The sequence below is a fragment of the Grus americana genome, chromosome 1 (genome assembly GCF_028858705.1).
Source record: "Grus americana isolate bGruAme1 chromosome 1, bGruAme1.mat, whole genome shotgun sequence".
NCBI lineage: Eukaryota > Metazoa > Chordata > Aves > Gruiformes > Gruidae > Grus > Grus americana.
Window position 1 is genome coordinate 147,982,079 of NC_072852.1, and position 25,029 is coordinate 148,007,107.

At 48.2% G+C, this 25,029-nt stretch overlaps 1 protein-coding gene across 1 annotated transcript in view; it reads right to left on the reverse strand.

Moving 5' to 3' along the window:
* Positions 1-22,068, reverse strand: part of LONRF2 (LON peptidase N-terminal domain and ring finger 2) — a 35,320-nt gene extending 13,252 nt beyond the window's left edge. Inside the window, exons 1-5 of the mRNA XM_054813678.1 lie at positions 20,883-22,068; positions 5,673-5,791; positions 2,502-2,624; positions 1,334-1,495; positions 661-886 (exon numbers count right to left, since the gene is read on the reverse strand). Of these exons, the coding sequence (XP_054669653.1) occupies positions 661-886; positions 1,334-1,495; positions 2,502-2,624; positions 5,673-5,791; positions 20,883-21,651 (1,399 nt within the window). The 5' untranslated portion in view covers positions 21,652-22,068. The remainder of the gene's footprint in view (positions 1-660; positions 887-1,333; positions 1,496-2,501; positions 2,625-5,672; positions 5,792-20,882) is intronic.
* Between the last annotated feature and the right edge of the window lie 2,961 nt (positions 22,069-25,029).

Sequence of the window (25,029 nt, forward strand, 5' to 3'; positions counted from 1 at the left end):
GTTTTTTCCCCCTTTAAGGGAAAAAACGCACACTAGTATAGCAGCATTTTAAAAGCCTCTTTTAACCAATTATTTCACTACTCGGTGCAATATATTGCCTTCAGCGTTTTTATTCCAGGGTACTAAAAACACTTTGGAGGGCTTTGTTAGAAGCTTGAGAAGCATACCAACTGTAAGCACAGCTATCAAGTGACAGAAAACTGGGGGGGCTTATTACCCTTCAAAAGGCTTCTTTGTTTGCTTGGAAAATTTCATGTAAAGTCGCACGTGACTGTTTCTGATGCCAGTTAAAGATTAGTTTTCCAGGCTTACTGCATCTTTCCTTCATATAGAAGGACAATGAAGCTCAGCTATACCTCTGAAACCTAGAAAATGGGAATGGCACCAGCAACACAAAGACTAAACTGTTTAGTGGATTACGTGTTGGAAATGGCCCATTTGAGAAAGAAAAATACAGCGTTCATTGAACCAACTGAAACTGCTCTGGAATAAAGTAAATAGGCTGTTACAGCAGAAACAGACACACCAGACAACAAAATATTATTCCAATCCCTGAAGGGAATGTTTCATTGACACCTATAAAAACGGAGGAGGAAAAAGGTAGTTTATCATTTTTAAGTATGTGCAAAAGAAATTCCCTTTCTAAGCCACAACACAAACCTTTTTTAGGAATCTTATTGGGGACATCCAAGCTCTGTAAATCCCTCATATCACTGGACAGCTTTCTTTTTAAGCCAACCCCAGGTAAACTGGAGAGAATAGCTCCCAAAGACTTCTTGTTATCTTCAAAATAGAGATCCAGAACATGATGGGAAACAGCAGAATCAGTGCTTCTAAATACGTCAGATTCTTGGGACGGGGTTTTTGTTAACCTGAACACAGTATCCTAAAAAAATTAAGAACAGTTATATAAAGCATAAGACATTTTTGCCTTCCCCCCCCCCCCCCATTAGTTGTATACATCAGCAATAGATCAATGAGCTTAGCAAGGGAGAAAGGTCCATATCAAGGGTGGCCACTCTCCAGTTGCATGAAAGAGGGCAACTTCTCTCCCTGCAGCTCCTGTCTCTAGAAACTATGTTCCTGTCAAACTAAAATCCTGAGTGGAAAAAACACCCACAAATATAATCGATCCCCACATGAAGGCATCACACTGTTTTCTGAGTGTTCTCTTATTTTTCTGAGGAAGTACATCCCAACAAGAGTTCCAACAGCAATGGAGAAACCAGGCTTACCATGAAAGCAAGTCCCGACATGAGTGCAGACAAAGACAACGTCACACACATCAGACAGATCCTTCTGTTACTTTTGTGTTGAACGCTTTTTACTTTACCTTTGAGGACCCAGCAACAGAGCTATCTTCCGCAGCTGACTGTGTGTTTATGCTACTCAGAAATGCAGGTTTCAATCTTGTATGGGATGTTCGACTAGAGAAAGGTGCTGTTAGACTATCATGCACATTTTCAAAGGCTGGGAAAAACATCTCACACATTATCTAGTCAATTAGAAAGAGAAAAAAAAGAAAAAATTAATTACGACATAGATATTTATGTTTGTACCAACACAGATACACAAACCTCACAGCTTCGGATGCCAAGAAGCTTGCAGCAACCAAGACATCCTGCGTTCCCCAATGCCCACAGAAAACCTGAATGGCAGTCCCACCACAACCACAGACACATCCCAAGGTGCTTTTCTGGTGTCTACCTCCCTCCCTGAAGGCCTCTCCACCCCAGGAGCACCCAGGGCAGCAGTATGTTGTGCGCTTCTCCTGCCCCTACCCATCTCCACTCTGACTCTCAGACCCCTGTCTCCAGAAGTCTTCAGACCATGCCCTCCTATCAAAATCTGTTGACAGAGATGTGTTTCAGCTCTCCTCATGCTCTGCATTCATCTCTCCCACCCTCAAGCAGATTCCAACCCTAGCTAAAAGCTGTGTAGAGCCTGTTCCTCCTCTCATCAGTCCCCACCAAGCGCCTTGCCAAATCCCCATTTTTTTAAAAAGCTGCCTGGATGGATCGTCACGGAGAACCTGACAATAGCTGGTTAGCAGTAAGTGTGTCCCTTATGGGAAATTATACAAACTGCTATGGAGACTGCAGCATTTTTCCAGGACAGAGCAGCTTCCCTTCTCAACCCCCTGCCACTTCCCACTTCAAAGTGCTTTTCTGATGGGCACTAAAATTAGGGGCCTCGAGCTGACGAAATCCAGGTGTACTCAAATCCAACTGACACGCTGCGAGTGTAATCTACAAATGGTGGCAGCCAGACCTACAGGTTTGCAGTGGAATCCAAAAATATGCAATCCTTCTGGTTGAGGCATCAACAAAACCCAAGAGGTGCCTCGCACAGTATAATACTAATAAGGTTTACTGGAAAATCTACTAAATCAAATTATCCTTTGGTTGTTTACTATCACCTGAAATAACAAGAACTTTACTCAGCTGCAGGAGTAAGAGCAGCGTGATGGCCAAGAAGTAGCCAGTAAATACATTTTATACCTTTTGGGCTTCTTTCTTCATTGAGCTCCATTCAGGATTTAAGGCAACACAGTAGAGAAACTCCTTCAATGCTTCCTCAGTCCTTTCCAATCCAGAAAGAGCTTTTGCTTTCACATAATGGCCCTGTTCACACAAAGGAAACGTACAAATCTAGAGATCGTTTCTGAAGTGGCAGCAAGACACCAGCAAACGAACCTGGAAGTTCACATCATTCTGCAGGTGAAGAGTAACACACGTTTTGGGTAACAACCAAAGGAAAGTCAGTCCCTCTTGCTGAAAGAGGATCTCCCAGGAACCCACTGGTCCTTTCCTTGGGGAGACCTGATGCAGAATGAGGAGGGGTATTTGTCTCCCCAGGGATCGAGACTACTACTTATCCCACCAGGCTCAATACCCCAGAGAACAGTCTCACGTACCAAGGCGACCTTAGCCGTAATGAAGCTGCATGGGAAAAGCGGAGGCATGTGGCAGGCTGGAGGTGGCAGCTGAGGGAGCAAAAGATTGTAGGTTCAGGCCACTCTCACTTCTGCTGAGTGTCTTACCAGGACAGAGATGATTTTTCACCTCTTATTTGGCTTGATAAGACCAACAACATTATGAATTTAGGGCAATTTCCCAATGCTTAACCTGAAACATTTTAGCCCACCCTACCTCTCCCACATACTAGAGTAACAGATCCATGGCCAACAGGTATGGTAGTCAGCCTGGGGACAAGTCCTACTTTACTTCCTACTACTAGCCAGAGAGGAATGCCTCATCTCCGAATTTCCCCATGGATACCAATTTGCAGTTCAAATCTGACTGCAGAAATTACTTCCTTAACGATGAAAATAAACTAAGTGTGCATTTAAACATTTGCTTCTTGTTTCTTAGACAGAAACGTGCTCTGCAAGTCCACCTCTGATCTACATGAGTATCTCTAGGCTGTGCTGAAAGTGCAGTTTCACTAGTCCAAGAGACTGGTTAGATAAGCAAATACACTTTCCTATTCTTCATACTAATGCCAAAAGACCTGGTATCACATCACCTTCCCGAGTAGGTACGTCCCTCACTCTTTCAATATAGCCCTTCAAGCTTCTACTGTCAGGAAGAAGGTGGCTTGTACCAAAAGCAAGTAACAGGCACTGTGTAGGACAGGTTAATTAACGTGTGTCATTTGGTGACCCGAACAGAAAGACTCGGTACACGCCAATCTCTCAAGGTGAGATACATTTTTCTTTTCCTGAATGCAAGGGAAAGCTTGCTCAGCTTTCCTGAGCTGGGCTGTCTACAGACAAAATACGTAAAGATCCAACACCAGAAGTTAAGCCCGGGGACTAGAGGCCCCTACACTTCAGAGATTACCACGGCCACCTTCCCTTTCCTATTTTCACATGGCCCTGACAAGCATCAGATTGAAGGGTAAGGTCCAGGCAGGACCTCATGCAGCAGGCAGGATCCAGGCAGGAGGGCATCTGCTTCTATCTGCCACATGAAAAGTACAACTGGAAACTTCTCCCCGCCTCAGAGTGTCTGAGGACCTCATTTTCACAAAAACTTATCTATTGCTCTAATGACTACAGTGGACCCAAGAGCTTCACCAGTTAACTCAGTGAGCTATTACATTTCAGTCATCAATAAGCCAAAAGGTAGGTACTGGTAGAAAGTTTGCCTCCCAGGAACTACTCCCAGAATGAGTTTAATTTTACAGTCTTTTTTTTATTTTTTTAACTACACAGCTCATGTTTGAGCTAATCTCTGCTCCTGGATGAGATGCTGAAAGATACAAAACAAATCAGATGCCCAGAATTCCTGGAGAACATGGATTCTGGATCAGCACAGCTTACGTGGAAGTTCTCACACACACACACGCAAGCACACAAGTGAAGTGCGTCTGTGACACTGCTGGTTATGCCATGATGACAAATTTCATTTTCAGTTAACATTCTTCAGAGATTTGATTAACAAAATCTTTATCCGCCTACGACTGACACACATCACATTTCCATGGATTCAAGGCAAACAGAGAAGACACTTCAAGAAAACATTTGAACGTGCATAATCCATCCTTCTCCCTCCGCACAGAAACCCAGCCAATGCCACCCGAGATGGATTCCTGACTTGACAAGAAATGATCCTAGACAGAAAGACAAATTGGAGGCGGGGGGAAGATTATGAACTGCCTTCAAATAAGAAAGGTTTTAATGGATGATGAGACAGATAGCCTTCAGAGACAAGTATCTAACTTATCAGAAAATAGATGCTTCAGACAGCACCTCTCTGCTCACCCCACGTCTTCCCCAGCTGGAAACAGAGCTAGCTGCAGTCCCCCTGTGCTGAGGCAGGCGGCCGAGGGGTTCATGCTACACCTCCTTAGACTTTGCAGGGAAGTTCTACCTAAAATCCTTCCCCAATTCCCCATGCTACCCTCTTCTCCAAGTAGCACCTGGGGGCTTTATCTGGTCAAACCTGTGCTGCAGTTTTGCTACTGATGGGTAAGGGACCAATCAGAGGTGTAATCCTAGGTGGGGCGAGCCTTCAGACACCCAGTCTGTCCTCAGGCGGCCAGCGGTAACGATGGGCACCACGTGCTTCATCCATTTCTCTCTCATAACATCATTTCTGATGCTTGCTTCAGACTACCCACGACCAGTGCTCCTTGTAGCACCTCCTTTCGTTATGAAAAGAAATCCCAGCCCCCTCTTATGAATCACCATGACACAGGTAGGAATCAGAGATACGAACTCTTAGTATTACAGGGGAGGGAAATACCAAAATATAGTCTAGGATACTCCTCAGAAAGACACGCTGGCCAGCAGGCCAGCAAAGTCACCCGCTGCCTGGGACATACCATCCCAAAGGGAACCACAGGGCCATCCCGGGCTGCTGGAGCCTGAGGGACCCAATTCAGCTGCCAGGCAGGAGCATGAGCCCTAACACATCGACAGGCACCAGCACAAAGAAAATCACATCACCAGCTGCCCACCACTGAAATCCCACTGGCTGGAGACATGCTTAGCATCTTCCAAGACTTGTCCTATGAAGAACTTAGCTTTCAGTAGACATTCCCAACCCTGTTAATGCTACGACGTTCTTCCAACAACATCCTCAGCAGCTCTGTCCCCACCACAGAGAGAAGCCCCAAGAACAAGCAGTTTTCATTTTGGACTTTATGATATGCAAGCGCCGTACCGCAGGCCAGTGGGGTTTGTTTCGGCAGAGGACGTCTGCATCATGGAGAGCTTGCTGGTAGTTTTTCATCGACGTACAGAGTTCTGCTCGCTGTGCTATGAGTGAACACTTGCAAGAGGCTGGAAAACAAAGAAGATTACAAGGAGCTCCATTAAAATAAGCACTGGTACATGTTAAATACAGTAACCTAATTTCCAGCCAGAGTAACCTAAAAAGCACCGCTGCACAGCGGTTACATTTATACTCTCTTATAATGGAAAAAAGACAAGTCCTTCCTTCAGCCCTTCCTAAAATATATACTTCCCAACCTGGAAGCAACCTCTGTGTTTTATCTAGCAGGACAGGTTTCATATTAACACACAGGATGCCACCTGCTCTGTCCCTTACCTGGCTTACAGGACACTTCAGAAAGCAAAAAGCCCTCCCCCCCAGCGTGCCTTCGCTTAAAAGAAAATAGCATATGCAGAAATCTCCAATGCAGGACGTCAGCTAAAACACTTCCCATAAACCACTTGTTAAGAAAAAAGTATGCGAGTCTTCGCATTTCATATCCACTTGCCACCTGTGTACCTTGCCCTCCTTTGGGCAGGCAAACCTCTCACAATTGCACACATTGCCTCAGTACCCACACGTTCATGAACCGTTCCGTTTGTATTGATTACGAACACCTCAAGCATTATTATTCCATTCTTTCCTAAGGTCTCTATAACACATTTTAAAATGGAAATCTTCCTCCAGCGTAAAATGTCACAGAACCACAGAAAAACTTTGGCTGATCCATGTTGAGCTTGTCCACCAGGATCTCCAGGTCTTTTCTGCAGGGCTGCTGTCTGGCCCAGCCCGTCCTGTTGCACGGGGTTATTCTGTCCCAGGCGCGCTCGCCTTTGCTGAAGTAGGCAAGACTGGTCAGCCCATGCCCCAGGTTGTTGGTCTGAATGGCAGCCCTGCCCTCCAGCACATCAACCACTTCTTCCTCCCCCAGTTTGGTGTTATGGACAAACTTGCTGACAGCGCGCTCTACCCGCTCATGGAGGTTGTTAATAAGGTGTTGAACTGCGTCAGACCCATTACCAACATCTCAGCAATGCCACTGGTAGCCCTCAAGCCATTAACCACCACCCCGTGTCCCTGATGGTCCAGCCAGTTCTCCACCTCTCCCCAGCTCGGCCAGGAGGATGCTGTGGCAGGCTGCGTCAGCAGTCTTGCAAAAACACGCTAAGCCCCAAACAACGCTCCGCCTTTGTCTACTGAAGCAGTTATCTCATCTTAGGAGATGATATGTAAGTGCGATTTTCTCTTGGTCACTCTTGACCTTCATGTGCTGCGAAAGGCCTCTAGAGGGCTGTAAGCTGGCTGCTGGACGGTGGCAGCTAAGTACAGTAACCCTGACCCAAACGTGAGCTCGTTAAAACTGTCATAACTGGGATTAAACTTTTAAAAGGCTCCAAGGTGTGCCGAGAGACACTGCTCTCATTTCTACAGATTTTAAACTTCATCTCTTCAACTCAACACTTTTCCTGCAAGCGCCACCTCCTGCACATCCTTACACAGGGCTCATCTCCACACCTCTCCTGCTCTCTCCAGCCTGCTTTGGCTTCACCGTTTGCACCTCACTTCAGCATGAGCCTCCTAAACGCATCCTCAGTAAGATCACATTACCCATACGAAGCCTAGGCACACACGCGTGCATGCATGGACACGCAGAATAAGCACATAACCGCTGCAGGTGCCACCATCCATTAAGTTCAAGCACCTACCAGGAGGGACAGCCCAAGATCACGTCCCCCTCCCGCCTCCTCCCCTCCCTTGAGCTGATGCTAGCACTGGTGCAGCAAACCAGGTTCGCGTGGTTGCACAGAGAACTGGAGCAAGCAATCAATTGACTGAAAGCTAATTCAATAAAAACAAGTAAATTAAAAAGGTTTAAAGAGGATCGGTTTCCCCTCAGCTGGTTCGCTGTACAGCCATGCAAACGTGAGTGCCAGGACAAGGGATGAGAAAGAAAGCAGCAGCAAGGACTGCTGCCTTTTTGGGCCGTAGCATGGACTGATGCCAGACACGCTAATTGCAGAACGACATACCAGGGGTGATGCCGCCCCACTGGTCCCAGACAGTGATGGCTAAAGGCTACACCTAAAATAAGGAGCTCTGCAAAAGCTAGTTCATACTATGAGGTTCTGTGGGGGTTGTTTGTCTGGTTTTGTCTTGGTTTGTTTTTTTAACTATTACACACGCGGACTGCTGCAGTGATCCGCAGCTCTAGCTGATAACTCTTCAAAAGACTGCAAGTTAAATGAAATTGAAAATAATTAACCTAAAATCTTCAGAAGCAAGCTTTTGTTTTCTTTCAGTAGATGCTCAAATATGAAATCATTTAATTTAGCTACCATTTAAACAGTCTATGTCTTCTGTTTGTATTAAATATGAACGCCTACTCTGTATTTCCACCACGGTATCTGGTGCAGGGTACTTGTGCAGAATACGCCGAGGGAGGTGGAGGCAGTAAGCAGAGGAAGGTGCCTCGGCAGCCAGGCAGAGTGCAGGGTGGGGTATTTATTTGGCAGCACGGGGGAAAGGAAGCAGTGCAAGATTAGGGGCAGGCAAGCCAGCTTCCTGCTTCTGTTCACTACTGCACGTTGCAGCCACGCCGGCGCTCCCCAGCGCTTTTCAGCACACAATTCAGCACGGTTTGCACATTCAGCCGGCTCAGAGAACAGCTTCATCGGCTCTTTTTTGGGATCTTGTGTCCACTGCAAAAAGTTTGACACACACACAAAAAAAAAGCCACTGCAGACCACAACGGTGTGGCAAAGGCTGCCAGTCCTCCGGAAGCAAAGTCCAAAGGCTCTCACAATGTAAGGGAAGATTACAAGCTACTGTAAAAAACCAACCCCATGGCAAACCAGAAAAAGCTACATTTATTCACAGCTTGTACCTCTTGTTCAGTGAGTCTCAATCAGAAAGCATAAGGTGTGGCCCATCTTAATGAGTAACTGGCAAGGAACATTTAGTTAACAGAGAGAGAAAGAAAAAGGGGGTAAATAAAAAACCAACAGCTTTGCTAAAGAGAGCACTATTTATGAGACTATAGCGTAACAGGTTTATCTATAGGGAGACGAAGCAGCCAGACAAGATGCCGTAGCTGGAGCGGTGCCCAGGGGCCTCCATCCAAGCTCACCCCACCCGGGGACACGGCAGCACAGCCCCACAGCTCCCGGCTCCGCGCCCGACCCATGGCCGGTCCCAGGGCAAGGCTAGACGGACTCAAACCTCACACCGTGGCGTCAGCTGGCTGACTCCAACTTTGGGTACGTGTGGAAGCGGGAAGAAAAAGCGAATATTCGGCTGCAGCCTAAAACACTACAGGGTTGCTATAAGCACTGTGATATCGAGTCGTTCCACGCCGCTGTTTGTGTTGTGGTGAAAAAAAATTAGTCACAAAAGGTGGATGGAGAGAGCTTGAGGACGTACAGAGTTCGTGAATGCTGCTAGATGCCGGCGTACTATAGTAACCGTCAAGTTTATTTGGAAAAAAAAAGTTACACAATTGCCAATAGTTTCTTTTAAAATAATGCACCCATTCTTTCTTCTGAAGGTTGAAGGAAAAAAAAAAAGATTTCTTTTATGAAATAACTTACTATTTCAGGCCAAATTAAAAAAGAAAAGCGTAGAAAAATTTTACTGTTTCCACAATACCAGCAGATGGCATTTCCTGAATCAAACTCTTCTGGGAGCCTGCAGCTGCACAGCAAAATTTATGTCCCTGTCAGCATCAGGGATCCACTGCTGAGGCTCCCGGGATCTGCGGCTCCAGGCAGCCGGGACACAGAGTCTTCCTCGGAGCCGCAGGTCCTGGGAGCGTTCCCACACCACTCCCTCCCTCCCAGCCAGAATCCCAGGGCACCAGACAAACCCTGGCCCAAGCAGGACCCAGAGCTGAGGGGCCTGGTGGCTCTCTGGACCCTCCTTAGGGCCACCAAGTATTGCCTACCCCGAGTGTGGTTGTCAGCTTGGGTTTTCCAAAATCCTTAATTTTCTGCTCACACCACCTTTGCACTCATCTGCAGATGTTTGTTAGATTGCGCTTTTACTCATGCAGAAGCTAACACCCAAAATTACTTTTCCAGATATGCCCAAGCATTCAAGTTTTTAAAAAAAAAAAAAAACCCCAACAAAAAAACCCCCCAAAACCCCAAACCACCACAAAACAACCTATGCTGCTTGAGTTCAGGAGGCTGACAGAAGAACAGGACTCCCCAAAATCTCCTTGTGCCAGGAAGGCAAGTACAGCAACTAAAAGAATTCGCCAAACTGACTGTAGATGATGATAAAAGTTTTACTGTAATAAAATACCGCTGAGATTTCTTCCAGGAACTCAGCACAGAAAGAACAAGTTTAGAGTTGCTAGAACTCCCTAATCCTCCTTATCTGACATTTCTTCCTAGAAAAGCACGTCTTATTCAAATCTATTTCAATCCTAAGCATATTTTCTGAATGCATGAGCAGTACTGAAACAATGTCATCACAAAAACACCTTTCAGTCTTGCTAGTATGAGTCAGCCTGTGCAGGACGTCAGGGGAAATTTTTCCCACATATTAAAGACACTTCTGCCCCTAGAGAGAAGAAGAAGTTTGGCTTGCTTTGTTGTGTTATGCATTCAGTTCTGAACAATTCAGTACTGAAAGCCTTTCCATAAGCTTAAAAAAATAATACAAAACATTTATTTTCATTTCAGTGAGAAATTAGCAAGATTTAGTAATTAACTGAATAGCAAGCTAATTTTTCTCCTCCAAACTTCATGCAAGCATGACAAGTCCGCCCACAAAAAAATGGATGCACAGGGGTTGTTGTTGTTGGGGAGGATGGCGGCAGAAGAGGGAGTGTGCTTGATAAAATAACTAACAGAAGCAGTGCAGACATTCAAATAAAACTTCATTCCCCAGCAAAGATGAAAACTAGGGTCAGCTTCCCAAAACTGATTAAGAGGGACAACGAACACGATGGCGTACTTGCAATCAGCAAGCCCACAGTTTCTCACGTATCAATCCACCTTAATTGGATTAATGACTGGATTTTAAAAAAGAAAAAAATCACTATTTTCTGAATATCATGGCTTTTCCTCCCTGCATTTACATCACTGGCAGTCTTCTGGAGGTGAAGTAACCTAAGACCCCAGAGGAAGCGTGCAAGAGGTGTTAGCGCACAGAGGATGGAAGGAAAGATGCCTCTTCCTCCATCAGCCCGCTCTCGTGACCAAGCGCCCTTCCGCTGCCATTAGGAAGTGGGCACTTGTGAACAGTACTCTGCAGGCAAACGTAACGCCTATTTCCACCGGGTGACCAACGCTGGCATAGTGGCATGCAAGTTTAGGAGTTCTTGAAATAAGCAGTGGTGAGGAGGAGGAGCAATGCAGGGCAGCACCGTCCTCTGCTCGGAGCCTGCACCACCAGGCAGCAGCTGGTTTGCACATTCAAAGGCCTCCTTCCTCATCCACGCTCAGGCTGCCCACAGCCCGCGTAACAAAACGCATCACCTCCTCTGATGGAGTCCATCTTCCATCAAGCTCTATATATTTTATCTTCATGCAGATCATAGAATCATAGAATGGTTTGGGTTGGAAGGGACCTCAAAGATCATCATTCCAACCGCCCTGCCATGGCCAGAGACACCTTCCACTAGATCAGACGTGAAGTAGTTTGCTTCCTTCAGAAGTGCCCATTACAAATTTCAAAAAGCCGCCCCAAGCCAAAGCTCTCTCCCCTGTCACCTCCATGGGGAAGCCAATTTAGACACCACCAGAGAGCCCCAGTATGGCTCGTCTGTGCTATGCAGCCACCAAGCTGCTCCGCACCTGATCCGGGCTTCACCTCTGCACTTCACCTCTAAGCGCACAGCACACCGAGATGAAAAAGCAGAGGAGATCCATTTAAACTGTGGTGGACAAATTGCAGCTACCACTTCACTAGCAGGATTGAAGCGGCAATGCTCTCCCCCTTACCTTCCCACAGGACATCCACCCACCTGCTTCTTCGCCCTGCAGCACACTTGCTTAGGTGCCCTCTGGTCTGGGGGACAGGGAGACATCAAGAAACTCCCTCATATTATCACTTTGACTGAAAGAAAAGACACTGGCGACAGATGAGCTGGATTATTCTTAAGAACATACAATTCTAAGACTGAACTAACTTCTCTCCGGGCCTCTCTGTTTTGCTGTTCAAAAGCCCAGACCTAAGAACATAGATTTTTCTGTGTTCTGGACAAAATGCTTTAGGTTCGCACCGGTTTTATTTCAGGCTCAGTAAGTCTTCAGCTAGGAAGCTCCATACGTTACTTAAAGCTGGACTGTCATCACCACTAAGCACAGCTAACCACTACTCCCATCGTTACTCAGGAGAAACACCATAAGAAAGGTTATACACTACCTGGAAGAAGACCTACTACAAAGAAGGTGCAGCTAACTTTGCGCCCTTGCTTTCATGTTGCACTTCTACCCTCACGAGGCAGAAGCATGTCAGACCGGTTACATTAACCTACAGTTTACTTTGCATTTCCACAACTGCAGAGCCAACGATAACCTTCTTTACAAATCCATTAAGTGATGAATTGCATGGTACAGCACAAGTCCTCAATTCAAGGATGTCCCAGCAGAGAGCTAAGTGTAATATATTAGATCATTGCTCCCTCCTATCCAAATCCTAATCTTTCAAGACTTTGCTAGATACGTGCTATTCTCTCCAGATAGAACAGCATGAATCAACACCTCCTCCCTGTATTTTCAGTTCCCACTCTACTTTTTGAACATTTGGGCACTGCTTCAGGTGACGTACCCCCAGTCTATCCGTGCTTGGCACTAGTATAATAAAACCATTAAGTACAGAAATGTGAGTCATTTTCCATGCTTACTAGTTCTCCCAGCATTTAGTTAGGGGTTCAGGTAACGTTTCCTACCAAAGTCTCAGTCAGAGGTACAGAGAGTGTCCCAAAACAAGATGCCTACAGATTCAAGTATGAACATGGAACAAGCAAGCTTCAAAACCAAAACAAGAGGGTTGTTTGTTTTTTTTTTTTTTGACCCCAAGAGGTCAGTCCCCTGCCTGATCTCCAAAGCACCCAAAGAAAAGTCCTGACCCCCACAGAAACACAGAGCCATGCTAGGTGCACGTGAACCTGTGATTTCAAGGAGACTCCAAAGACACCTTGTGCTTCACAGCCAGGCGGGACCAGCCAAGTAGGTCTGCCATGATCATAGTTAAGAAGATCAATTTACAGCCAGATACTCTATCATAATATGACTTTACTGGTGATAACCTAGTTGCCGCCTTTGTCACAATCAGTATGTAAGGTCCATTTCTACCATTTACTCTTCAGGTATCTACAACCTCCTCTTTTTCCAGTTAAAGCTTATTTCAGCCCAGAATTTCTGACTCTCCAAGCTGCAAAAAGGGCCTTCTTGTTTCTCAGTTACTCCCTCACTACTTCTGGCCTCAAATAGAGCTGATCACTTAATACACTTGTAAAAGAGAAAAAGAACGCTGCAGTACCCTACTAATTTTAAGATTAGGAAGCATAAGTCAGTTCCATAAATGTCTTCTTCCAAAAGCAAAAGACATCCTGTTATGCTTTATCACAGCCAAAGAAAAAGAGAATATGCTGTTTGAAGAGACTTCAAAAATTCTTCAGACTTTCTTATATGTACGTATACTTCGTTCTCTAGGATTGCTGAAAGAGTTCAATTATTTATAGGAAATTGCATCTGGGTTACATACATAGACGGCAATACTCACCCTATCTTAAGTAGTACACAACTGAATTACACGAGCAATGTTAACTACTTAAAAAAAAAAAAGCCCCACACCCAAAGACTGTACAGCATGATGCCTCTTGCCCCTCGTGCCTGTGATGGATAAGCCTCCTGCCCACCGTGGCCCCAGTCCTGCAGCCCTGCAAAGCCCCTGCCTTCAGCAGAGCCCCTGCAAGAGGGCAAAGCTTCCAGAGAGCCAACTACAGGGTCTGAGCTTTCAACCACAAGCTCTTTACAAATATGAGCTCCTGCTCTGAAGTACTTGACACGTTTCCAGTAGTGTCATATATGAAATATTTACTACTATTTTTCAAGTACTACCTTGGTTAAAAAAAGGGAGGGGAGCTGAGGGATATAAGTCTGAAAAATATTTTAAGTTTAAAAATAACACTCAGACTACTGCAACAGTCTCTAGGTAACCTTGACTCCTACTTTTACACATTTTTCTGCCCCTGTAAAACAGAACAAACAGGTTTTAGAGACACACTTTAAGCAGATTCCAAGAGGCATTTTTTACAGAGGGATGGGAAAATTCCTTTTTTGGCACAAATCCTCTAAGCAGCAAGCATCTACTAATGTTTGTAGCATGTAATTTCAGAAAGACTACCTCTCATTCTTTACTTAGAAGTCATACTTTCCTTTAGGAGCTACAAAATTAAATATTCTTCTGATAAATTATTAAAATGACTGAACCATTTGCTGTTTGCTGTTCCAACAGTCATGACAGCTGTCTACCATGGTACTTGCCTTTTTTTTTTTTTTTTTCAAATGGCTGGTACAACATCAAAGACTTCCTCCTTTAGTACTGGAAACCAGAAAGCATTCCCAAAACCCTGTGAGGAAGGAAGATTCGGGCAACCTCTTTTTTACCACATCAGAAAGACAACCAACCTTATCTTCTAATAGCAATCTTCTAGAAATAGTGTACAAAAGAAGAGACTAAAGTGTACTTAATACACATGATTTGCACGTAGGTGCATGTGGACACTCTCTAGCAGCTTTCTCTGAACGTGACTTCAGCACAAGCGCTTCACTAAGGAGCGCAAGTCCTTAGAAAACAGCGGCAGAATTAATAAAATGCATACTGTAGCATCAGACACCTTTATAAAAATTTAAGCACGGCTTTCTGGAGTTCAGCAGCTTCCCTTTGCAGACAGGGACTCCTTTTTGCTGTTTCTGACCTTGACCTTTTCCCATGACTAAGAAACCCTTCAACCATCAGGCCTGCAGTAGGATAGTACCAAAAGGAGGTTCCACCACCCCACCAACAAATTCTGATCATTGTTTCCCCCTTACCTGAAACAACCCGGAAGCAGGCTTGGAAGGAAAATACAAGTAATTTGGGGGGCATGGCAAAACACTTGCCCATAGCTATCTTATTTGTGGCTGTAAGCACTCAGCTCAATTCCCAAGACTGCTTGGTTGGAAGTTCACCTATGCCATGCTCTCCGGGAAGCAGTGCAACCTCACAACCTGGCATTTACCTAGCAGGAAAATCCATGGCAGTTGCTCTTGAATCAACTTGCACTGAAGGTCTACAGCTTTAACATCTTGAGAGCCAGTATGGAAGGGCAAGAGATGCAGCAAGACCCTTATTTTTTATGTGCAACACTGCTAGGGTTTTGGGGTTTTTTTTTACCTATTTGAGAGTTACCAATGTAAAAGGGAGGCAGAAAGGAAGGAAAAGCCAACGATACACATCAACTACCCACCTACCTAGCCAGTTTGCCAATAGCAGCGCAATTAAATTTGTTTCCAGAGACACTGACGTGAACAACTGTCTACATAGACCAGAGGAGATAGGATAGGACAAGAAGGCCATGATGGTTTACAGATACTCTATATTGAGGTCAAACCATCCCACTTGCTAGCCAAGCAAAACAGTGGCCACAAGCTCAGGAGCACGGAGGCAGCACCAACCCCCTCACCACGCAAACTCAGTGCTTGGCATGGGAGGACGACGGGGGTACGGGGACCCCGAGCAGGTGAGCCCCCAGCACACTACCTAAAACAGCCCAGTGAGCAAGCCTGGGGAGCAGGAACGAGCACTGACACCATCCCAGGAGGCTCTATCTGCTTGAGAACAGGCATATTTTGGCCTGAGACCTTGTCCTCGCACACCTGATGCTCCCTTTACAGCTCTCCTCTACTGCCTCCTGGCCTGCCCTGCCCTCTTAATTCAATTCTTATAAAAGGAGAATTTGGAAGGCACCAGATAAATTTCCATGAATTGCTTGACCACAAAATAAGTTAGTGCTGAGTGGCCACATTAAGCTTTCTTTTGGATCAGGCCAATTTATGATGAACCTCTGATGGGATGAGAGGAGAGAAACCTCTCTCCCCCAGAGGTCTGGCCAAGAGAGGCAGACCGTCCTCTTTCCACCAAAGCTCAGGAAAGCTCCTACAATGCCCCAAACACCACCCCGTGGGCTAGGGGTCAGCATGCAGCTCTCTGCCCCAGGAGATGAGAGATGGAGCATCTCCAGCCCCCAGCAGCATCTCCCTCGCTCGCCCTGCAGCACGCTATTTCTGATACTACATCAGGCTTGATACAAACTCGCCTCCTCTCCTTGGCCTTTCCTGCACCGTCCATTACCCACTGGAAGCAGAGATCCACATAGAGGACTTGGGAAGAAAAGGCCCCCCGTTGCACATACACCTATCCTGATCTCCACTGTGTTTTTAAAACTCTCTGATACAGCTGAGCTTTATCTCCTACATGCTTACTCTGAACCCGTTGGGGCATGTGGAATTAAAACGCTGGGCATAGTTATGTGCATCAGCTTTTCCCCCCCTCCCAGGAGAAACCTATTTCTGCTCAGAAAGAGCCCATCACACCAGAAGTAAACACAACCACTCCGAGGGATTGCTGCGGCTTCTGCTGCTCTCCAGAGACAGCGATGCTTCTCAGGCTTGGCAGGCTCCACAGGGACACTTTACAGCGGTGGGCAATTACACGCCGGAGCCAACGTGCCTCACACAAAACCGAGGTGTGTTGGCATGCCGGTGTCCAGATACGACGTGTGCCACTGCGCCGGGAGCCAGACAGGACTGCACAGCGCGCAGCAGGCAAGCCAGCAGGAGCCGGGGCACGGCCATGCGTCCCCATCCAGAAAAGCTCACTCGGGTTAGGGTCAGGCGCGCAGCGGGGGGACGGCGCTTCCCAGCAGAGCCCCAGCCCTGCGCGCAGGCTGTGAGACCGACGAAGACCCGCAACTGCCGGCACAGAAACAACGGCAGCAGCAAGTGCCGCTGGGCTTTTTATCTCCGAGCGGGCACCTTCAGGCTTACTGACGGGAAAGGCGCAGGATGCGAGCAGGCTGCCTCAGTACAAAGGGGGGCACAGACAAATGCTGGCTGCAGGCACGAGCCGCTGCCGCCCAAACCCCCTTACGCTCTGTGTGTGTTTGCTTACGAGCATGCCCACACCCTGAGGAGAGCTCAGTCTCCTTCAGAGCCATAAAGCATCTAATTTTAAAGCCAGACTAGCACAAACTGTACAAGATGTTTCTACTTGGCCTGCACAAGACAGCTTTTTTTTGATAAATACTGTTCCCTAAGAATGAACTTTGTTGTCGTGCTCTCACCCCTGCCGTAATACAGTCTTTGGCCGTATGCAGTTACACATGGTACTCGGGAAAAGACCTATTCATTATCCTCCCTATGAAGCAACAGCCACCTGCTACCTCTGTAACTGGGAATTGCTTTCTAGATCTAGAAAAGAACAAAACAAAACACGCTCCCAAAAGCACATCATCAAAATACCCATGTTAATTTGTCACTGAAATCTAGCTTCCTTTAGTTTCAGACACACAGCTTGAAGGGTCTATATGCCTGGATACACAGAAACAACTGTACTCCCCCCAGGCATAGTCCCTCCAGAGAAGACCTCCATCAGAGAGCAGCAGGTGAGGGGAAAAAGGGTGCAGAAAGCACCTACTGCACAAAAAAGCCCCAAAACCAACCAACCAAAAAAAACCCCAAAAAACAAAACACCCCAAAACCCCAAACCCCACAGACTCTGCACCCGTATATGAGAATATATTTTATTTTAATTGACCTAAGTGTTCATATAATCAGAAGATGAGTTAGGAGAGAAGGGATGGCAGAGAAGAAGCCCACCTCTGATTGCCCAGCTCTCTGAATCTCATCTGTGGGGAACAGTCCTGAGAGCAAGATTTGGACAATACTTGATATTATGATGGCTGAAGAGCATAAAGCTTGGCACAAAGAGCGATCCAGCTGGAAACAAATGCTTCCTTTCAAGCAGCCTGACGTGCTTGCTTTGAAGCTGGGGTAATTAGATACCTTGCAATAATGAGGGATCTATTCCAATGTTTATGGCAGCAAAAAAGCCAGCGACTTTGTTTAAAACAGCAGAGATCACCAAGCTGTGGGCAACTCAAGAGGACTAGAAGGATCAAATAGTAATAGCTGATTTTCTTAAAAAGAACAACAAAAAACCCCACACAACCACCCTTGAATCCATTGCAGACTCCATCAGAGCGAACTCAGGAGCAGCAGTGGCATTGCAGATCCGATAGTTAAGGACAAAAGATGAACATGCTCGCTAAGGGTAAGCTTTTGCAAGACTAACTAGTTCAACTGGAAGAAGCTGATGACTTGAAGGCATGCAGACCTCTTCTGAGACCTGAAATCAGGATCAGATATTCCAAACTGTATTAGAAATAAGCGTACTGGCTACATGACAGGAGCCTTTGATAGTTTAGACTTGAAGCACCTCTGGAACTAAAATGCAAATCATAAGACAGAAGGTAACAACCAGAATGAGAGAAGTGATCAATAACTGGAAAACTTGCTTTAATATTACATCCCACAAAGCTAGTTGCTGCAGATGGAGCACGAAAAGTACTCCACAAGAAATACCAGTAAAAAAGTCCCACTGAACGGTGCGTCCTGCCAAGAAACCTGGAGTTTTACCTAACTTTATACAGCAATTGTATAATCAATGTGTTCGTGTGCCTTCAGTCTCTAAAAAGAAATTAAAAGGATACCCACACCCTTGACTCTCAATAGTAATACATAAGCATTTGGAGGTTAAAAAAAGCAGTTATTTTCTCACACATTAAAAGCCTTAAATACCTGAGAGTGGCTCATAAGCATTTCAAGTTGCCCATATGCTAACACTTAAGTAGTCCTGAACAGTTAGAGAACAGCCATGTTTTTCTTTTTTTTTTTATTCCCCCCCCCCTATTTACTGCAATACTTGGCTGGAAAGCAAGAAGGCAACTCCAGCAAGCCAAAAGGCAGTACCTGATGAGCATGTGGCAAGAATTTCAGAATGTGAGGCTCAGACAGCAGATTGACCAGTGAAAAACAGCACTGACACACACGAAACAGGAAAAAAAAAAAGGTGAAGGGCTGGGGGGTGGGCTGCCCTTATGCAACAGGAATTTGGATCTGCTACCAGGAAGTTACAACATGTCAGCCTATGGTTTTAGGATTTCAAAAGCTAGCAAGGTACCTGCTATTATTTTTAATTAGAATTAAAAAAAAAAATCTTATTAAGTCATTTTAGCAACACTGACAGAGCGAGGAGTTTCTGAACAGATTCCCAGCATGGTTGGGAAATCACAGAAGACAGAAATAAGGACACTGGAAGAGAGTTATCTCAAAACCCCAGTGCACAGCAGCCACGGCTGGAGATACGTGCTCCAGGGACAGGACGAGGAAGGACAGGCTGTGCGAGAGCACTAGCAGCACACTACAGTTACAGTCTTCCCTCTCCTTCCACCCCTGTGCAGACACAGCAAGAAGCACATGCGACAGTGAGCAGCAGTTCTCTAAAAATCACATCAAGCACTTATTTCATCAACAAGATGCTATTTTCCCCAGCAGTGGGACCCTGAACCCAAAACATTAAGAGGCTCCACTACTGAAAACTCGCTGTATCCACCAGTGACCTACATTAAGCCTCTCCCCTCCCTCTACTTCACCTTCTTTCCCGGGCTCTCCATCCTGCCCTACTTTAACAGAGATTACTTCAGCTAAACCGTGTAATGGTTTTATAGAGAGGACTCAGCTAGGACTGAAAACTTGTCACATCTAGCTAGAAAAAGTCAAATAAATAGCAGAACTAATGTTTTCCATGGCCACCATCAGCTGTGAGGCGATAGTAGGCTATGCTATCCCAAACTCATGTATCTCAGATGCCTATCATGCAACCGCGGAAAAAATGAAAGGGAGTCAGGGACTAGCACAATAATGATGTGTTCCTCTCCAAAGCAGCCAGGAAAACAATAACAAAAAATAAAGTCAGACAATTATCCCTAGATGTAAAAACTAGGAATTAGGAAGGCAGTTTTACTCAAAGTAGGGAAGAAGCTCTTCCACTAAGGAGAGACACAGGTTTCCCTACATTTCATCTGTCTTCCGAAGAGATTTACCCACAGGATCTCATCTCTGTTAACACCGCTGAGGCTTTCTTCCCTCTCCCTCCCCAATTAAACCAGACACCCATGCCACTTGGACCAGAGAAGTGGCAGATCCCAGGGGATTTGCTGAGATCCCAGCTCCATGCGTCTCCCCAGGCAGTTTAGATGCTCATGGTGCTGTACCACCCCCACCACTTGCAGAGCAAACAAGCTGGGAGCACGCACGCACACAAGCATTACTATAAGGCTACAACCGAGCGAGCAGGATCCACCTACTACTCGGCGCAGAGACTGAAAACAACCTAGCTTTGATAAACTAAGGCTGCCATCGGTTTGGCTGAGGAGGAAGGCAGACCGTGCCATTTTTTATTTAAACCCAGGCCTTTCAGAGAATACCCTGCACACTGAAATACCGCATGCCTATAAAGAGGTTACACTCAACATACAGGCAGGTGATCCCCACAAGTCAAAATACAGATTTAGTTTGAATATTTTGCATAGTACAAATGTTCTGAGCCTTTATGCCTACTGCTATTTCATTAAGTGTTTTCAAAGGCTACGTTTTGCTGAAGATGCAACTGCATGGAGCTGAATGAATCCTATCCACACACCGGTTTCTTCCACGAAGCCGCAGGAGGGCTTAATACGACCACTACTACTGCGTATCCTTTACTAAAAGATGGTTTCCCCACAAATAGGAAAGCGGGTTTTCTAGAAATACTGCATAATGAGTCATCGACTGCAGGCAGCTAAACGCCAGGCACCTTCTGAGGAAGGACAAAAATAACAGCGGAACAAAAATAGCCATTCACTTGGGGGGCAGAGGCCGGTGAGGAGACCCGCTGGGAGGATTCATTCTCAAAACTTCCCCCATGTGCCCTCTCCCACCACAAACCCCCTCCCCGCCCGGCTGCTGCTGCTGCTGCGGGGGGACACACGCAGCCTGGGGGCCAGCGGGCAGCGCCGCTCCCGGCTCGCCCCCTCCTCCTCCGCCCCCTCCCGCCGCCGCTCACCCATCTCCAGGGCCTGGTTGTACTTCTCCAGGGCGGCCGGCAGCTCCTGGCGCTCCCGCAGCGCGTCGCCCTCGGCGCGGAGCCGCCGCGCCCGGCTCTCGGCGCCGAACCACTTGTGCAGCAGGTTGCCCAGCACCACGTTGACCCGCGGGCGGGCGGCGGGCGACGGCGGCGAGGCGGTGGCGGCGGCCGGGGTCGTCTCGACGGGGCGACGCGGGCGGTGGCAGCGGCCGCAGTCGCCGGGCTCGGCGCAGCGGCGGCAGTGGGTGTGCCCGCAGTGCAGGGTGACCGGCTCGCACAGCAGCCGCCGGCACAGCGGGCAGGCGAAGAGCTCGGGCGGACGGCAGCACGCCGGGTCGCCCAGCCCCTCGCCCTCCGTCCCGCCGCCGGGTCCGCCGCTTCCCCAGGGCGGGAGGCGCAGCTCCTTGTCGCGGATGCTCAGGGCGAAGCTCTCGGCCAGCTCCCGCAGCTCCTCAGGCCGCAGCCGCGCCAGCCGCGCCGCCGCGCCGTAGGCGTCCAGCGCCTCGGCCATGCGGCCGGCCCGCGCCAGCGCGTCGGCGCGGCGGAGACACAGGCCCCGCTCGGGCTGCGGCAGCCCCGCCAGCTCCGAGCCGTAGATCTCGGCCGCCAGCTCGAAGTTGCCGCCGCGGAAGGCCTCCTCCGCCACCTGCAGCATCTCGGCGCAGGGTCCCCCCGCCGCCGCTGTCACGGCAGCGGACCCGGCCCCGGCGGCGGGGGGCAGCGCGCAGGGCCCCGGGCCCAGCTCCATGCCCGCGCGGCGCCGCCGGCCCCGGGCCGCCCTACTCCATGCCGGGCCCGCGGCGCTGCCGACTCCGGCTCCTTCCTGGGAGGGGACGGCCACGGAAGGGAGGGAGGGGGCGGGTCACATCGCTGCAGCAGGGGGGCGGCTCCCGGCCGGGTGGGGGGGGAAGGAAAAACGGCGGAGGGGTAGGAGAGATGGGGGGCGGCTCGTTCCGCCCCCACGGGCCCGGCTCCCGGCTTATGTAAGGGGCGGCCGGTTGTGTAAGCTGCCTCAGACCGCCCTCCCCCGGGGCGGCGGGGCCGAGGGAGCGCTCCTTCCTTCCTTCCTTCCTCCTTCCCTCCCCGCGGGCCCGCCCGCCGCCGCCGCCGCCAGGTGCTGGTGCCGCACGTGCCCGCTCGCCGCCGCGCCGCCCCGCCCGCACGTGCGCCCGGCCCGCCGGCGCCGGCGGCTCGCGGCGGGGGCGGGGCGGGGGGGTTTCCGCTGTGCGGCTCTTGCCGGGCTCAGCCTCTTCCTTCCCGTTTCCTGGTGCCTGGCCTTAACCGCTTCCTCGCCGGGGATGCCTGCTCGCCCCCGCCCCCGCCGGGTGCGGCCGCGGTGCTGCTCACGCCGCCGGGCCCTGCTCGGCGCCCGGACGCCCCCGGCGCCACCCGGTTGCCGGCTGCGGCCCCTCCGCATGTTGCGAGCACCACCGTGCGGGGTGGGTCGGGGTGTATGTTATCGGTTATTGTTTGGTTGTATTTCCTCGGTCCCCGAGAAAGCAAGCACGTGTTCTCAAATAAATAAATAAACCCCATAAAATTTCCCAAACGCCGCAACTCTCAGAAAAAATCCTTTTCTGTAAGTGGCAGCGTTGCCAGCTCAGCTTGGGATCCGCGAGTCCTGCTGAGCACTGGCTTGTGCATCGGCAGCAACAATAAAGATAATGCAGCTGGAAGTTAGTTAATCATGCGTGAGTCAGAAAGGAATCCAACTTGCTCCGCAGGAATAACAGGAGTGAAAAAAAAAAAAAAAAAGCAACGTTTATTTTAGACACAGCTGTAAACAAACCGTTCGGAGGAGCGGAGAGCCTCCGTGGAATGATGAGGTACCCACGTCCGGCTACTTTGGGGCTTGTGGCTGGACGGTGTGGAGGGTGTTCTGGTCTTTGCCTCTCTCCCGCTAGGCCTGAAGCCCCCAAATGACAGCCCCTTAGCTCGTGTTAGGAAAACCTCATTCCTTAAATATTGTACCAATTACTCTTTATAGTATGAAGTTGTATTAACTTTCTTAAGGTGTGTATAGTTTACATCATATACTTCATAGTCAAGTAAGTGTGAATAGTCATGACCAAAGGACTCCAGCTCATGGTGAGGAGGAGAAGGACAGCCCCCCACCCAGAAGGTAAGGACCTTTGTTTCTTGGAATCTTAAAGCCATCCATGAAGGATAAAGGATACCCCTGGACTACTGAGGCAATGTCAGCATCCTCACCCCTCGACATCTCTGTGAAACCCTCCCCCTATCTGGCATCATAGATAAGAAACCGTAGCAAGACTGACTCAAGGGATGTCTAGATCAATAAAGGAGCAGGTGGATGGTGGCCGTAGAACTGGAGCTGCTTTGTAAAGCGGTGGTGTGTGCGCATTAACTTGTTCCACGACGTACCCATTTTGCACTATTACTGCTTCTAATAATGGTTCTTTCAGCAATGCGCACCAGTCCAACACTTGCACCACCATCCTTGGCCCAAGGTTTGTATCCAGAAGCTGACCTCAGCATCCCATTCCTATTCCCTTATTCTTGAAATTTTCACTTGGAATTATGATGAGATTGAATCTCATTGCCATTTTACCAAAGCCAGCTGGGGACATGACTCATCGCATAGAGGACAGAAGCAGCGTGGCTAGTTCTGCTCTGCCCTATCAAGGACAAGCCCCAGGATCTTGAACAGACGATGAAAACGTGGACTCGCAGCTTGAGCCACCCCCAAGCGTTATTCCCTGGTTCCTGGGGCCCTGACAAGGAGCGGCAGCGTTTTGCTTATTGCTCCTGTCCTGCTCCCCTGGCCATTAGGGTCTTTGCCTGGGAACTCCCCAGCAGCCCTCCTTGCTTTCCTGCGGAAGGAGGGAGCAGGTGCGTCCATCCTGCCACGCCACTTTTCCCCACGTGTGTCGGCATTGCTGCGTGACGGCCCTTCGCCTCCGGTCGCCCCTTCTGACGAGCAGCTTGGTGGCCACCGGCACAGGTGGTGGTATTCAACATGGTCAGTCAGCCCCTCCATTTGCTGCTGCGCTTGTGTCGTGCCGTCCGGCATGCTGGGATGGCTGCGCTCCTTTCCTCATCAGCACTTTGCAGGTGCTTCTGGAAGAGCCTACCACTAAGTGAGGCTACTACTTTATTTAGCAACATGATCAATAGCCTCTTGGCATGCAGCCTCTGTTTTTTTCAAGACATCTATTTGTGAGGGAACAAAATTACCTCGCTGCTGTTCAAACTGACTCAGCATGGCGTCTTTTCCCTTCTTCCCATGTACACGATTGTTTGCCACCGTCGCCTGGGTGCACCTGCGTCGCTCTTCTCCTTGATGCCTATTTTGGAGGTCATGTTCTTTTGCAAGTCTTCTTGTTCTAGAACACGGCTCATTTGTACGTCTGGCCACGGCATTACCCTGCGCTTGTATCTGCTGTTTCCCTATCTGAGCCACAAAGCCACTTTGATACAGCTCCCTTTTGTGACATTGGTAAGAGTTCACTGAGACACAGATCTTGGCTGGACAATGAAAATGTGGACTCGCCACTTGAGCCACCCCAAAACATTAATACTTTGCAGGAAAGAACAATAGCCTAAGAAACAGCAAGAAACAGAGGGAAAGAAACTAAAGTAAAATTCTTAATGACCTATAGTTAAGAAGCTCATGCTTCTCACTGAAATTATCAGTATTATGCCTACCTCAGCAAACGTGACATAGGAGACTCGTGCCAAGAAGTTCTGGTGGAACAGGTGCCCCATGACGCAGTCATGTGGTTTATGGTTGCTTGTTGGACGACCTACGAGTGACAGATTGCGACAGCCACAAAGCAGAATGGATTTTTCATAAAGGATCTGAAAGCTGCCTGAAACACCAAAGTTGATTTATAATTTTTGTTAGAAGAAAAGCTGTAGCTACTGCATAGGATTGAAATGGTGCCTACCGCAGGAGATGAAGGACCTCCTCTTGTACTCACCAAAACCATGGCAAAACTTCTGCTGGCTTCATCATTTAAAAAAAAAACCAACAAACCCATCACCCAAAATTAGCCTCTATGTGGCGCGTTGTTAGAGGTGCTCCCCGTTAGCAGTATTATTTTCCTGTTAATAGTATGCTTCCACTTACGAGTGGCCTCATCACACTTTCTCAAGCAACATG